We start from the raw sequence: 16,627 nt of genomic DNA, 5'->3' as shown, positions 1-16,627 counted from the left end.
AATCCCCACACAATTTTTTGATGAGAAAGGCCTCCCTACCCTAGGGCTAGGCTTGGGGCACTATTAGTCTAGCCATCTGAGCAATACTGGTGTTTAGAATGTCCGCTCAGTAAAAAAAGGACATGTCTGATCAACTGGCACCACCGACATCATGTGATCTATAGAAGGCAAGCATGCCTTTAACGACCTTGGCCAAGGTTTTTGGATGAGTTTCTAATACTCGATCACCACTGCTCGACTTGACAACAGGGTAAATTGAATGGACATGCATGAGCTATTAAATGGTTCTTTAAAAGTAATAAAATTATTATATCAAATCTGATTCTGTTTTCCTATTCTTGTTGAACTTTCTTCCACCTGTTCACCCTCTTTCTTGGCCAATCGACCGAATGAGTCTTGCGTGTCTAATCATAGTGGATATCAATTGCTGAAACTCAGCTGATAGAAATAATATTTTCAGTACTGGCACAATACAGTCTTTAAGACTCAAGAACTTCACTTATGAAAACTTCAGAGGATTATAACTCAAATCTTAAGATCAACTGAATCAAAGAGGAAAGCATACCATGACATGTATATTTAGTTCAGACTTAACATGGTGAAATAACTTGGTGCTTGATCGAATGTACTATTCGATAGACTTAAATTATATTAAAGCCAAGCATTGTCATTTGGAAATCCTTGAAATTATTCTTGCTTCTATACTTTCGAATGTAGTATGTATACCAAAATAAGATTAGGAAAATTGATCACATAACCTGATCAATGAAAGAAATGGACCTTTGCTTAACTTTGAATGGCTAACTCTCAAAGTTTGCTTTTCAAAATGTGGAATTCAGATTCAAAGACATTCAAATGATAGGAACAGAAACTTGGATTTTCTTCAATATAAGTCATAGGAAATAAGGAAAGAAAAAGGAAGAGGGAACAACTACGAAATCGGGTGCTTTCTCTCCAACTTATGTTCGAACATAAAGTCATACAAAAATAATATAGAAGGCTTAAAGGACGCTACGACTCATGGTATTAGTTATAAAAAGATAACTGGCTTCTTGGTTCACCGATTTTGAAAGATGCCAAGTGTACTCTTCATCTCTAATAGAGACTTATAATTATGAGGAAAGAATTCAAAGGTCATTCAATCAGAAGAATATACATACATACATATATATACATTGTTATCTAGTGTGGAGTCTAATCAGTCCCCAAGTGGGAGATTGTTAGTTGGTGAGGATTGATCAGACTCCACACTAGACAACAATCTCCCACTTGGAGACTGATCCTGCAGCAATACCACTACCACATGGGGCTCCCACTGGATGAAACCACCCTGGACTTTGCTGTTCTTGTATTCTTGTTTAGTCTAGAAGACCAAGCGAAGCTGAAGAGGAAGTCAACTTCTCCTTTGTCACTATGTAAACATATCTGCTAGATTGTCATCTATATGTATCTTATCCAGCTTTAACTATCCATCATCCAAAACTGACCAAATGAAATGGTACCACAACTGAATGTGTTTTGTCTTTGAATGCAGAGCTGAATTCTTTGCAAGATGAATGATACTCTGACTATTTGTAAACATATAATTATCCCTCTGAGGGTGTCCCAATTCTTCCAAGAAGAACTGAAGCCATATCATCTCCTTGGCTGCCTTTGTAGCAGCATCATACTCTGCCTCTGTAGTGGATAAAGCATTAACCTTTTGTAAATTAGAAACCCAACTCACGGTTGCCCCACCAATACTAAATACATAACCTGTAGTACTCCGCTTGGTATCAATATCCCCTATCAAATCTGAGTCAACATAGCCTTGTAAGTTAGTAGTAGAGCTCCCAAAGTGTAAACACTAACTGGATGTTCCTCTCAAATATCTGAGAATCCCTTTGACTGCATTCCAATGCTTGATTTCTGGACGACTCATATACTTGCTAACGACTCCCACTGCATGTGCAATATCTGGCCATGTATGTACTATAACATACATAAAGCTTCCTACAGTTGAAGCATAGGTTACCTTGGACATCTTATCCTCCTCATTTTGTGTCTTGGGACACATCTCCTTAGTCAACTTCAAATGACCAGGTAAAGGTGTGCTGACAGCTTCAGCATTCTCCATAGAGAAATGTTGCAACACCTTCTCAAAATAATCAACTTGAGATAGTGTCAATTTACTGTCCTTCCTATCTTTGCAAATCTTCATACTAAGGATTTGTTTTGTTGGCCCCAAATCCTTTATAGCAAATGCATGTGCTAACTAACATTTTAGCCTCTTAATATGATCCACGTTAGACCCAACTACAAGCATATCATCATTAACATATAAACATAAAATAATGTAGCTGTCATCATCCAACTTCTTAAAATAAACACAATGATCTGAATGACACCTACTATATCCATGCTCATTAATAAAACTATCAAATTTTAGATACCATTGCCAAGGTGCTTGCTTGAAGCCATATAAATTTTTCTTCAATCTGCACACTAAGTTCTCTTTACCTTTGACCTCAAAACCCTGAGGTTGAGCCATATATATCTCTTCATCCAAATCACCATGAAAAAAGACCATTTTGACATCAAGCTGCTCCAAATGCAAATCTTCAGTAGCCACAATACTTAAAACAGTACAGATAGAAGTCATTTTAACAACAGGAGAGAATATCTCATCAAAATCAATGCCTTTTTTCTATGCAAATCCTTTTACCACTAACTTGGCTTGAAATCTTTTCTTACCTCCATCCTCTTCTTTTAACTTGTAAACCCACTTATTCTGTAAGGCCCTTTTAGCTCTAGGCAACTTGCATAAATTCCATGTCTTATTTTTCAGCAAAGAGTCCATTTCGTCTTTCATTGCAGACTCCTACCGAATCTTAGTATCCACCTGCATAGCTTCATGATAACATTCAGGTTCACCAGCATCTGTTAGTAAAATAGAATATGAAGAGGGAGAAAATTTTTCTGGAGATCTAATTAGCCTTGTTGACTGTCTAACATTCACTGGTGTGTGTGGTATTTGTTGTTGTTGTTGTTGCACATTATGAGGAATTGTTGGAACATCATCTTTTAGAATATCATACAACACTACATAATAATCTTCTTTCTTCTCATGTTGCTGCAACAAATCTTTGTACAACACTTTGTCATTGAATATGACATCCCTGCTTATAATTTGACGATATTCAAAATCTCAAAGCCTATAGCTAAATTCATTAATGCCATATCCAACAAATACACATTTTTTTGACTTAACTTCCAATTTGGTTCTATTTTTAGAATCTATATGAACAAGTGCTTTACAACCGAAGGTTGTGAGAAAAGAATAAGTCACCTTCTTACCAATTCATGCTTCCTTTGGAGTACCACAGCCCAAAGGAGTGGAGGGAACTCTATTAATCAAATATACAACAGTATTGACAACCTTCGCCTACATGTATAAGGGCAACCCAAGATGTAACCTCATGCTCCTTGCACGCTCCATTATAGTCCTGTTCACGCGTTCAACCACTCCATTTTCTTGTGGAGTCTTTGGAACAGTTTTCTATCTACGAATACCATTAGTGAAGCAATAATCTTCAAATTCATGATTGCAATACTCACCACCATTATCAGATCTGAGACATTTTAATTTCTTACTAGTCTCATTTTGAACCAAGCATTTCCATTTCTTAAAGGTTTGAAATACATCAGATTTCTGTCTAAGGAAAGAAACCTATACTTTTCTAGTTGCATCATCAATAAAGGTAACATAATAATGAGAGTCACCAAGGGAATATACCTGAGCCAGTCACCATACATTTGTATGCAGAAACTCTAATTTCTTTCTTTTATTTTTGTTCCTAGTCTTCACAAAACTCACTCTCTTTTGTTTTCTATACACAACTTTTACAGAAATCGATATTAACACATTTCAATCATGGTAAAACTTTCTTTGAATGAAGTACTTTCATACCTTTCTCACTCATGTGCCCAAGTTTGTAGTGCCACAACGTTGTCTTAGAATCTACAACAACTATTTGTTCTCCTTGCTCAACTGCAACAACTGTTCTTGAACATTCATTTTTCTCTAAAACAATTAAAGTAGAAAGAACAATATGACCTGTACAAAGATATATGGTGCCTACTTTCACACCTTTTGCTCTTATAAGGGAACCTTTTGAAACCTTCCAATTTTTATCATTAAAGGTAACTACAAAACTCTCATCACTGAGTTGTCCTGCTGAAATTAAATTCCTACTCAACCTTGGAACATGTCTTACCTCATGTAGTAGCCAATGATTCCCATTTTGCAACTTACTCTTAACTTGTCCCTTTCCAACAATCTGATAGGTTTCATTATCCCTCAAATAAACAAGTCCAAAATCCCCTTGGACATAATTAGTGAAATAACCTCTATGAGGTGTAGCACGAGAATTTAAAACCCATGAATCATCAACACTTTCTAAATACGGAAGCAAAGCATCCTCTTCGGATTTGTTACTTACCACATTTGCCTCCTTGTCTCCATCTTGCTTTTCTCCTTCATTTTTCTTTCGACTCCAATAGTCTTTCTTCTAATGCCCTGTTTTACTACAGTACCAGCAGTCGTTTGGTCCTCTTGATCAAGACCTCCTCCCCTTTGACTTTCCTCTTGATTTCCCACGATTTTTGGAATTATTTCCTCTTTCAATTGTTCTGCCTTTGCTTTGTGTATTCAAAGCACTTCCTGATGTAGGTCCATTTAAGGATTTCCGATGAGTTTCTTCGCTTAAAATAACATCGATCACATCATCATATTTTAGGGTACTTGATCCAGAAACAAAATTACTCATAGCCATTAACGAGCCATTTCAACTTTCAGGCAAAGAACACAAAATCAAAAGAGCCCTAATTTCTTTATCAAAATTGATATCCATAGAAGATAACTGACTAGTAATAGTATTAAACTCATTTAAATGTTCTGTAACAGATCCACCTTTTGCTATTTTCATATTAAATATACGCTTCATGAGAAATACTTTATTTGGATCTGACGGCTTTTCATACAATTTCGCTACAATTTCCATCAACTCTTTTATCGTCTTCGCTTTTGTAATATTAAATGCCACCGATGGAGCCAGACATAATCGAATGATTCCAAGTGCCTTTTTGCCTAAAAGATCCCAGTCATCATTTGACATAGATCCTTGATTCTTGGTTTTTCCTTCTAACAGCTTCCATAAATCTTTCTGATAAAGATAGTCTTCCATTTGCATCTTTCATAACTGAAAGTTCTACCCATTAAACTTGTCAACTGTCAGCTTAACCTTGTCTGCTATTGCTTCCACTCAACCGTGAGACTCCTACTTAACCACGAGACTTTCCAGCGAAGGATAACTGAAAATCAACCTCGCTCTGATACCCGTTGTTAGGATTTAACCACGGACGGAAATAACAATTACATGCAAATATAAACAATATCAAAAAGTAATAGATCACATAGAAAAGAACACAAGACATGAAGATTTAATGTGGTTCACCCAATCTTTGGGCTACGTCCACCAAACAACAAGTCCAATATTATTACGATCCAGTGATTACAACCTGATTACAACTTGTAATCCCTTATAGCTCAATACCGCCGTAAGGACCTATTTTTGCATCACACCTTATCAAACAATCCCTAACCTTAAGCCCTTTTATACAAGTATTTGTGCTGCTTTAGGGTTAAAAGTAGTTACAACATGTCAGCCATAAATTTGTGAATATAAGTAATAGCCAATTGGCGAATAGTAGCCCAAAATTTTGTGCCATTGGCGAATGGCGACTTGTAGGCCAAAATATTGTGCCATTGGCGAATGGCGAATAGTAGCCAATTTTTTTTTTAAAATAATTTATGAAGTATGTACAGTACTTTCCTGATCAGTCACCACAAACTAACAGATATATATATAAAATTTTCGAATGGTGACATCATATTATTATTTTGTCCAAGGTTATACCTATTAGGATATGCATATCTAAATATGTGTATACTTGGGAGATTGTTTTATCTTCAAATGCTCTCAAGGTATACACATGTTTATGTATACGTATATTAATAGGGATGAGCTTGTATAATGTAATACTACGGTGACAACATACTTATGTGCACATACATATATATGTATTATTTTGAAGTGATGAGAATGTCAACATAAACCATTAAAGGTACATATTTTGATTATGTTAAAATGTTTAATATCTTATTGATTGTCCAATAGCTCACGCATGTCCAATGAATGTACCCTTTTATGCAGTCGCTAGGTTCTACCAAGATAGCTACAAGTCATATGCATCAATAGGATAAGTGGACTAAGGTAGTGCCCCATTCCATAGATCTCATTAAGTAATGCTTCTCCCTTTCGTTAGCTCCTGCAACCACCCTTGCAACATTTTCCACAATAATAAGTTCCCATGATAAATCCATATCAATATAGAATATAGATAATAGTAAAGAAATTAGTTAATGATCATCATTCAAGAATCAACCAATTGCTAACTACCATCATCAACAAATGACAAGTAACGGTTAACTACCATCATCAATAAACAACTATACGTGATAATTGATAACTAGAATTTTCATATGAAACAACAGTTACATATAACTACCCTTTTTACATGATCATATAACTACCCTTTTTACATGATCAGGGAAAAACAATAGTTTTTTTCGAATCAGCTGAACGGCTATAATAATTTTTAAATAGGTCAAAAATTTGGGATGTAACATATCAATAGCGTCTAGAGCAAGATTTGATCTTGCCATTGAGTAAGGGTGGCTATTTCCATGAATTTTGACTACAAATTTGCCTATATTTGGTGAATGTCAAAATTGATGCAATATTTTTAGTAGCTTAGACTCTGAAGCTTGGTTTACCAAATTGAATAATTTCTTTTCCACTTTCAAGAAATAATTTTTTGGTTTGCAATTTTGGTCCTCTTTTATTTTCATAATATATTATGCCAACGCTTGCACTACATGGCTAGTGGGTTTTGTTAGTCAAATTTCAGACATACAAATTGTACTTCCTAAACCTAAGTCGCGAGATCTTGCCTAGACATTTTCATTGGCACATTCATGTAGACCCGAGCTGAGTTTCAACATGACCTGTTGCCGTTTAGACATTGGCAATCAAACACACCAGTGACCCAATTGTTGTGGTTTGCATTTAGCAAATAGATCATATCCACAATGAAGTCTCACCTTGATCTGAGTTGCACCATCCATCAATGATTGGATCGGCATCAAACACAGCCCAAGCCATTTGAATCTTTTCTCTTAAAGTACATTACAATGACAATAATCAACTTGCATTAACTTTGACATTAGCTCTGAGCACGTGATCCTTTACAATAGCACAATTTGCCATGATCCAAGCCTAGCCTTGCATGTGTATCCAAACACCGATTGGGAAATCTCTGAACATTGACGATCACACTTCTATGATCCAATTGAGCATCGAGCCCCGAAGAGATTGCATACACATTTGCATGTGAATCAGTTTGATGAGCCTTCCACATCAGACTTGGTACTAGCAATGCTCGATCCGCAACAAGCCTTGGGAGATCCGACAATGATCAAAACATTGCCTTTGATCTAAACATTTGCAAACATTGTTTTGGCACCCAACAAGATGTTTAGATTGTTAGCACCCAAATCTGTACGAGCTCAACCATGTTGAATCTTCGACATCGCCCAAGTTGAAGGACATCAGATCCACATCCGATTTCAACATCAACTCATTCCACATAATGAGCCAGATTTGGCTTCAACAAGCCCAACGACCTCCTTGGACACATGATGACACTTTAAGTTCTCAAAATCTTCACAATCTTCCATCAAATCCATTTTGCAATACTACAATGGACCAGCACATTTATTCTTTGATCTGCAATCTTTGAGCATTGCAGCTCGAGATTCAACCTCTGTTGGTAGCTCGATTTGGTATTAGTTGTAGCTTGAGCACCATTTGTGATTCTTGCCACCATCAACTAGTCAACCAAGTCCAACTCGACACAAGGCACAATTGGTAAATTTCATTATATTTTTTTCTCATTTTCGTTGAAAATAAAAGCATTAAAATTGATACCCATACGAGTCTCACATGGGCCTTCTTTATTTTTGCTTGAAGTTCAATTGGACATCGATTTTAATCAAATGATATCGTCATCCGTTAGTTTGACGGCCGTTTGATTGTTATAGTTGGTCATTTCTGATTTGCCGTGACAACTATCAAATTTGAATTGTCAAATTTAATGTCATTGATTTTCTGATGTTAGTGTGTATTTGCATATCTACCTCCTCACATATTGCATTTTCAGTTTGGCACACTTTTTTTTAATGCTCATAACTTGGTCATTTAAGCTCCAAATTGAGTGCAATGTTTTTTTTCGATTTTTGACTACATCTCCTAAATTCTCCATTTTTACTGCTACTTTTTTGTTTTGGCGAACACATTGTGCAGAATTTGTAGACTTTAGTGACTATAGTTGTCCAATCCAGGTTTTGACAACATTAAAGGCTTTGTTCAATCTCATACAGACACATTTTCAGGTGCCATTGTTTTTTGAAAGTGAATGATTTTTCGTCTACTTTCCAAATCCAGTATCAATTTTCAGTAATTGTAAATAGACACAGTACTTTTAACATTTGGTCATTTTTGACTTATTTTGGCACTTGTAATTAATTATATCCTTGAGTGGTCTGGTCTCTTATATTGTTGAGTCTGATATAACTTCATATATTTTTGTCACCATCAAAATCAAAAGTCCACTTTTTGTCCATTTTGAAAAGTGCCAATTGTAGCACTAAGTATAAAGTGCTAAAAGCATTTATTTAGGGGGTTCTTCGATTGAGTGAATTTGGTGATTGTCTTGAGTGATTGTGCTTCTCTTTCATTTGCATTTTTTCACTTTTGCGTCATGGGTTACTCATTTCCACAATTAACTCCACATAATTATGTCACATGGAAAGAAAATGTATGGAACATGTTAATGAAGAAATGATTGTTTCTCTTTGTGAATGGAACGAATCCAATTTCCTCTAGTCTTGATCTAGACATGGAGGAACTAAATGATTGGAAAATTAAAGACCCTATAACTTTTGTAATCATTAGAGAAGTAGTCACACAAGATCTTTATTTTCATGTTAGACCCTTAAACATTGCAAAGGAAGCTTGGGAAAAACTTGAAAGTTTGTATGGTAAAGTGGATGAAGATAAGCATTTCACAATTCAGGCAAAGTTTCGGGAGTTGGATCTTAAGAACTTTAACACAATCTAAAATTTCATCAACAAGGCTAATAAGTTGAGAGCACAACTTGGGGATTGTGATATTACCATCAAGGATTCCCAATTAATTCATCATACAATGGACAATCTCTGTTCAGAATATGCAAGCTTTGTTTCCAGCTACAACACACAAGTTTACAATGGGAAGTGCCTTCACTACACCTTCATTTGAGTCATTTGGAGAGATGTTGATGTTGGAACAATCAAAATTGATGAGTATGGGAATTCTCAAGTTTTCCACTAAGGCATTGGTGGCTCTTCAAGGGAATCAAGGCAAAATGAAGCAGAACAATTGGAAACAAAGGACAACATGAGAACGAGCAATCCACCTCCTCAATCCAAGGCAACATAAAGGGGAAATCATCCAAGAGGGAGTTGCTCACTTGTGTATATTGCAAGAGGATTGGACATGAATAATATCATTGCCATGAGAAGAAATTGATGAACTAAACTATCTTTTTAAAAAGAATCAAGTAAGTCTACCTTCAAGGATTACTACTTTATCCTCTTCTTCACATTCATAAAAAGGATCGGATTACATGGGTTAGGTTCGAGCCTTAATTGCTACTTCAAGTCATGATTTAGGGAGGTGACTTCTAGATTCAAGGGCTTCTCATCATATGTCATCTTCACAGTGTATACATTCATTATTCATACTCCACCTATTTTGATGGGCTATCATACTTACATGAATGTGATTGGGAAATGAACTATTGATAAGGGGGAGAGATACTTCAAAGATGTGTTGTGCGTACCTCACCAAAGTCATAATCTTCTTTCCATCTATAAGCTTACAAATGGTGCAACAAGGAGGATTCTGGGATTCACACATGATTTAGTTTTTATTAGAGACTTGGAGACTAGAGTGATCATTGCTATAGGGGTTGCTGATAATGCATCTAGGCTGTATTATTTCTCAGACTTTGCTCATAATGATGACATTGACACTTCAACTGATTTTTATTGTACTTCCAATGTTGATTCAAATTTTGAGGAGAACTTTGACTACTTGAACTTTGGTATTCTCACATGTGATCAAGTTCTTGAGCCATCCATTTCGTCTCCTACTATTGAGATTGCATCCATTGTTGTTCTTGATGATGCTTGTATTCTGATAACAATGGATTCAAGTAATTCACTACAATAGGATATTCATTATCTTCTAGAATTAGTTTCATGGGATGACTACTTAACAAACATTGCAGGCTTGTTTGTAGAATCCTACATTGCAAATTTGAGAGATACTATTGATGACATTCATCTTCTTTTTGGTGAAGATGACCCTTCTTTAGTTGTTGCGAGGGAACATGTTGACACTTTAGTCTTTGACCCATGTTCTACATTCATCCTCAGTTGATCTCGATTTTTCTTTTTCAGCAGAGTGACATAATGCACATGATTTGGAGGAGGCATATTTCAATAATGACATGAGACACTAGAGCAAGTTTCAGAGCTTCCATATAGTTTGAGGTTTCTTCCTACATATGGGAGAGTCTATATTTATGCACCTTTGGTTTTGTTTCTTTGTAAGGGGAGGAATCTTTTTTTACACTCAAAGTAGTTTTTGCATCGAGCCTGGAGCATCTACCATAGGTGTACATTCTACATTGATGGAGGAGGCTAATTGGTCTCTCTTCCACTTCTTGTTGGGAAAATGTTTAGCATTGCACTTGGGATTAGTGACAAGGGCTTAACCAGGTCTTGTATACCATAAGTTAAGTGGTTGTATTGGGCACTAACAGATCGGTCTTTTGGTGCAACAACAACTACCACTTCCTCGGGTGATGATGAGGGGGAGATTGTTGGCAAAATGCTCAACGCTACATTCAAGATTCTTGAGAAGGGCTTAACCTCCTTTTGTGTACTATAAGTTAAGTAGTTGTATCGGGCACTAATAGGTCAATGTTTTGGTGCAATGACAATCCCACTCTAACACTTCTCTCATATATAGGGATTGTTTATTGTATATGCATGATTTATGTGATAATGGTGGGTCTTGATTACTCCGTAAATACATGCATCTTACCTTGTTTTTCATCTCTCTTTTTGATAGAGGGTTTTTCTCATGAGGTTTGCCCTCTTTCTCCACTTTTGGAGAGATTGCATTGCAGTGCTTTTGCATATTGTACATGGGTACCTAACATGGTGTAGTAGCTAGGAACCATCATGCATTTTCATCTAGATTTTTTGAGCTTAAGTGCATTGTCTTAAGTTGCACTTAAGGGATGGTATTAGTGTAATTAAATATTACTAATTACACTTCACTCAAGTTTACTTAGGATAATGCATTTTCATTTTAGTTGTCATGTAGACACCTAGGAGTTTGCATTTTATTTGAGCAAATGTTGTCTCAAACTTCTCTTTGTGTGATCCACCTTTGTGTTATACTTTCATGTGTAATGGAGGATAATCCACGTTTGGTGGACGTGTGCTTAGTTGTTATGATTATTACTTGCATGACTCCAAGTTATCTTGCATTGCCTATATATTAATGCACATTTATATGTATTGTATCTGAATATTTGATTATCTGATTTGAATCTCTGATTTGGGCATCTGTTACCCATTATTATTTTGATCATCAATGAATCAAGTCATTTGAGGATCATATCATTTTGTCTCTCATGTGCTATCAATCGAGCTTTTAGATATTGGCATTTTCATTCTTTGCGTTAGATAAATTATTAAATGGTATCGGAGCTTGAGGTAGATTCTTGCAAAAACAATATCAGATGATGAGGTAAGATTTTGGCTATGCTTTGATAATTGCTACAATGTCATTTGTTCTCTTATTCAGAAGTCTTGTTAGAATCTAAATAATGTGATTTCATTTGAGAAGAAGAAAACAAGTGCAAGATACACATATGGAAATCCTCAACCTAGGATTACATTATATTAATGAAACAATCATAAAATATTAGATAAAGACAAATCAAACATAGCTAATGTAAGCATTGATGAAAACCCACCATATGCTAACAATGCTGATGACTTTTTTGAACAGTAGTCCTTTTTTGTATGGTAAAAAGTTTACAATTTCAGAAAGGGAAGGATTTTAGTGTATATGAAACTAAGCATGGGTGGCTGCCTAGATAGTTCAGGATTTTGTGGATCATTAGAACTATTCTCATGTGAGGGTCACGAAACAAATTTATGGAGCACTACATATGTAGCTGAACATGGGTGTTTGTCTAGTTATTTCGGAGAAGCATAATTCAAGAGTTTGGCGATGTCAACTCAGAATCTAGCTTGGGGAGTACACCTTTTTAAGGGTTATTTGATAGCTTGATAGAATTCTACTTTGTCCAAAAAAGTGTTTTTATAGAGAAGCTTTTGAAGAATAGATGGTTCTATTTTTAATTTCATTTTATTATGTTTTGTCTTCAGGTAGCATGTTTTTTGCTTTCAGTACTATAAGCTTTAAGAGTAAAAGTGAGTCTAGTGACTTTATGTCATGTTATGAAAGTTATTTAAGTTATAATTGGTTACATCTTTCAAATGTTGTGAGATGAATGCCTTTGCAATTGACATGCCAATAGTTTATGATATTATTTTGTTTTATTCTCTATCAAACACTATGGAGATTTAGCATTTACTCTTAGCAAAATTTAATATACAATACTCTTTACACGCCCTTCATATCCTAATGGCACATTTTATATCTCTCAACTACCTGCCGCCACTACTTCCCCACATATGCGATAAATGCTCTTGTTCTAGTTACTTAGAGGGATGACTTCCAAAACACGTGCATCCAACATAGTTTGGGATGCATGTCATATATCAGTATCTCCATCGATCAAAATTTTTATAATAATTTCCCCCTAGGCAACTAATTCTTGTTATGTACCAGTGTACAATGCTATAGTTGTCTAACTTTTACAAAACACAAATATCTTTATTGGTGCACATGCCCATCCATTGGCTAACTTGTTTTCACAGCTTAGCAATTGTTTTGCCTTTTCTTAATTATCTAAGTTCTTTTTATTGGCCTTGTAATCCCATTGACCAGAGACGACAAAATGCATTGATGACCATAAGAAGGGCTCTAGTTTGACTGACATTTGAGTGGTGACCAGATTTTTGTTTGAAAATTGACACAATTCAAAAATGTTTGTATAGGAACATGTTGTAAAATTTGTTGTCTGTGTGCTGCATACTACTTCATAGTGTGCCTAGCCACAAAAATCTTGACTATAATATTATCTGTTTCTTGTGCTGTATGCAAATTGTTCAACAAATTAACAAGCCCCCTTGTTTATAGCCAAGTTGGTCTGGATTTGACTTTGTGAACTTGATTTTTTACTGAATCTTGTTTGATGTGCTTTGGTTTGAAAACTTCCCACAAATATCAAATATCATAGCTAGTTATTCTGTTTGTAACTGTTGGGTCTGTTGAAGTTTGACTTCACGAAGTCAACAACACCAGACGTTAACTGCTAAAGTTTGAAAACACAATACTAGATTATAAGTTGATGTACGAGATAAATGTAACAATTTATACCAGGAGTTAATGAACAAGAGTCAAATAACTGTCATTTTATCCTGAGAATGGCATTCAATTGCAAATAAGAAGTGCAAAGAAATCTTTTCATAATTTAGTGTCCTTACCCTAACTGTGGTGCTAGTTTTTGAGGACCAACCTATGCTTTGTTTAGACTATCCTGAGAATGGCATTAAAGAAATCTTTTCATAATTTAGTGTCCCTACCCTAACTGTGGAGCTAGTTTTTGAAGAACCAACCTATGTTTAGTTTAGACTCAATGACTGGTTATCCATTATAACAGTTTATGACTATCAAACAATCTGGACTATCATAGCTAACAATTAAAATAACAGAAACTGAGTCAGCATAGTTAATGTTAACATAACATTGCAATAAACACCGTGTATGGTGACCACTAGATTAATTTCATCTATATATTTTTTATCTCCTTGTTGGTGTCTTGCCAATTTTTGGGTATATGTTCCCATAACCCCAGTTATCTTTGGCAATGCATGTTTGTCTGTTTATATACACCATGAGGTGTCAAGGATATTCTTGTCTAATTATCAACGAATTTTTGCAAGATTCTGACAACAGAAAAAGGCTTCCCATTTTTTGTTTGTTGTTGGCAATTGCTCTTAGATCTCTGAAACATTTCATTTAACACAGCTTATTTTTGCACTACTATAGCTATGCAAGCACATGGATCACTGTCAGTTTGAATTACATTGCAAATTTATCTTAGCATACACATTTTGTCATGATTTGTTTAGTTTCTCAGATTTTTACATATAGGACTAGATATAAACATAATATTGATGTAATCTTTCTAGCATGGTTTAGTTCTTAGATTTTAAGCCTCACAAATTCATTTATCTTTAGTGATCTTTTCTTCTTCGGTGGCCATCCAGGGTACGTTTCCACTATGGCCATCCTGATGTATTTGATCGTTTATTTCACCTTACAAGAGGTGGAGTGAGCAAAGCATCCAAAGTGATCAATTTGAGTGAGGACATTTTTGCTGGTGAAATTTCTACCCTTCTTATGTTGTTGATAATATGTCCGATTTCTCAGATTTCTTGGTTTTATTCATTTGTATTTTGATATGTAAAGTTGTCCATTTCTGTTTATGTAACTTTTGTTAGTAATTACATTCAATCTTGAGTTGAATATGATTAATATGTTATGACTTGACTCACAGGCTTTAATTCTACGCTACGTCAAGGAAATATTACTCATCATGAATATATACAAGTTGGCAAAGGTCGTGATGTGGGACTAAATCAAATTTCTATGTTTGAGGCAAAGATTGCCAATGGAAATGGTGAACAGACACTTAGCCGTGATATATATCGCCTTGGACACCGTTTTGACTTTTTCCGAATGATGTCCTGCTACTTTACTACTGTTGGATTTTACTTCAGCACTTTGGTATGTAATTATTCTAACAAAAGTTTAATTGTGAATATTGCTTCTATGTGCACTTCAGTGAGATTGCTTGATAAATGTAATGACCAAGTATTGATCTTTCTAGTTCGAGAGCATATCTAATTGTAGTTGTATGATTTTAATAAAAAGGAAGTAATTAATTCTTGCATATCATTTGCAGGTAACTGTCCTCACAGTGTATATATTTCTTTATGGTCGTATATATCTAGTTCTCAGTGGACTTGAAAGAGAAGTGGTCAGACAAGCAGGTGTACAGCATAACACTGCTCTGCAAGCAGCCTTAGCTTCACAGTCCTTTGTACAACTTGGAATGTTAATGGCGTTGCCTATGGTAATGGAGATTGGCTTAGAAAGAGGATTCCGTACTGCCTTGAGTGATTTTGTGGTGATGCAGCTACAACTGGCTCCGGTTTTCTTTACTTTCTCTCTTGGGACAAAGACTCATTACTATGGAAGGACGCTACTTCATGGTGGTGCTGAATATAGACCTACTGGGCGTGGGTTTGTTGTTTTCCATGCAAAGTTTGCTGATAATTATCGCTTCTACTCTCGCAGTCACTTTGTAAAAGGAATAGAACTCATGGTACTCCTTGTTGTGTACAATCTGTTTGGTCAGACATACCAGAATACTATTGCTTATCTCTTGATCACCTTCTCCATGTGGTTTATGGTCGGAACATGGCTCTTCGCTCCTTTCCTATTCAATCCATCAGGGTTTGAGTGGCAGAAAATTGTAGATGACTGGACAGACTGGAACAAGTGGATTAATAGTCGTGGAGGTATTGGAGTATCACAGGAGAAAAGCTGGGAATCTTGGTGGGATAAGGAGCAGGAACACCTTAAATGTTCAGGTGTACGAGGGCGAATTTGTGAAATTATTTTATCATTTAGATTCTTCCTCTACCAGTACGGCTTAGTTTATCATCTCAACCTTACAGGAGATAATAAGAGTGTTCTGGTAAGATTCTCCGAGCATGATGAAACCCGATTCTGCTAAATGATGCACCTATAGATTAATGCATATATACTATATGTAGCATTTAAATAGCTTGCAAACAAGCACAACCGCACACACACACACACACAGACACCAAACTAGTCACTTCCCACTTCCTACTCCACACCACGCATAATTTTATATAGAGAAAATTCTGGAATATTTATAAGGTTTTTGCTTATGTAAGGTGCAAATTTTATTTCTGAATGTAAGATTTGTGTACATGTGTGTATATATGCACCTATCATAGGCAGATTGCAAGCATTTATTTGCTCTCAAATTGTTAATGAGATCAAAACCCAAGGGAATCAAATGAGGAGGTTAGGTCTAATTGCCTGTCAGACTGTGACGTTAAACCTAACTTTCCCTCTACATGTAGATGTTTACTTATCCATGCAAGTGATA

At 35.6% G+C, this 16,627-nt stretch overlaps 1 protein-coding gene across 8 annotated transcripts in view; it reads left to right on the top strand.

Moving 5' to 3' along the window:
* LOC149542351 (callose synthase 3-like) overlaps positions 1 to 16,627 on the top strand; it is a 167,556-nt gene that overhangs the window by 90,028 nt on the left and 60,901 nt on the right. For all 8 annotated transcript variants that reach the window (XM_089797320.1, XM_089797319.1, XM_089797324.1 and 5 more), the window contains 3 exons: positions 14,688 to 14,800; positions 14,978 to 15,207; positions 15,386 to 16,183. In XM_089797320.1, the coding sequence (XP_089653446.1) occupies positions 14,688 to 14,800; positions 14,978 to 15,207; positions 15,386 to 16,183 (1,141 nt within the window). The remainder of the gene's footprint in view (positions 1 to 14,687; positions 14,801 to 14,977; positions 15,208 to 15,385; positions 16,184 to 16,627) is intronic.

This window comes from Cupressus sempervirens, chromosome 8 (genome assembly GCF_028749045.1).
Source record: "Cupressus sempervirens isolate cs-2001-9-10 chromosome 8, ASM2874904v1, whole genome shotgun sequence".
Lineage (NCBI taxonomy): Eukaryota > Viridiplantae > Streptophyta > Pinopsida > Cupressales > Cupressaceae > Cupressus > Cupressus sempervirens.
This window is presented reverse-complemented; position numbering and strand designations above follow the sequence as displayed.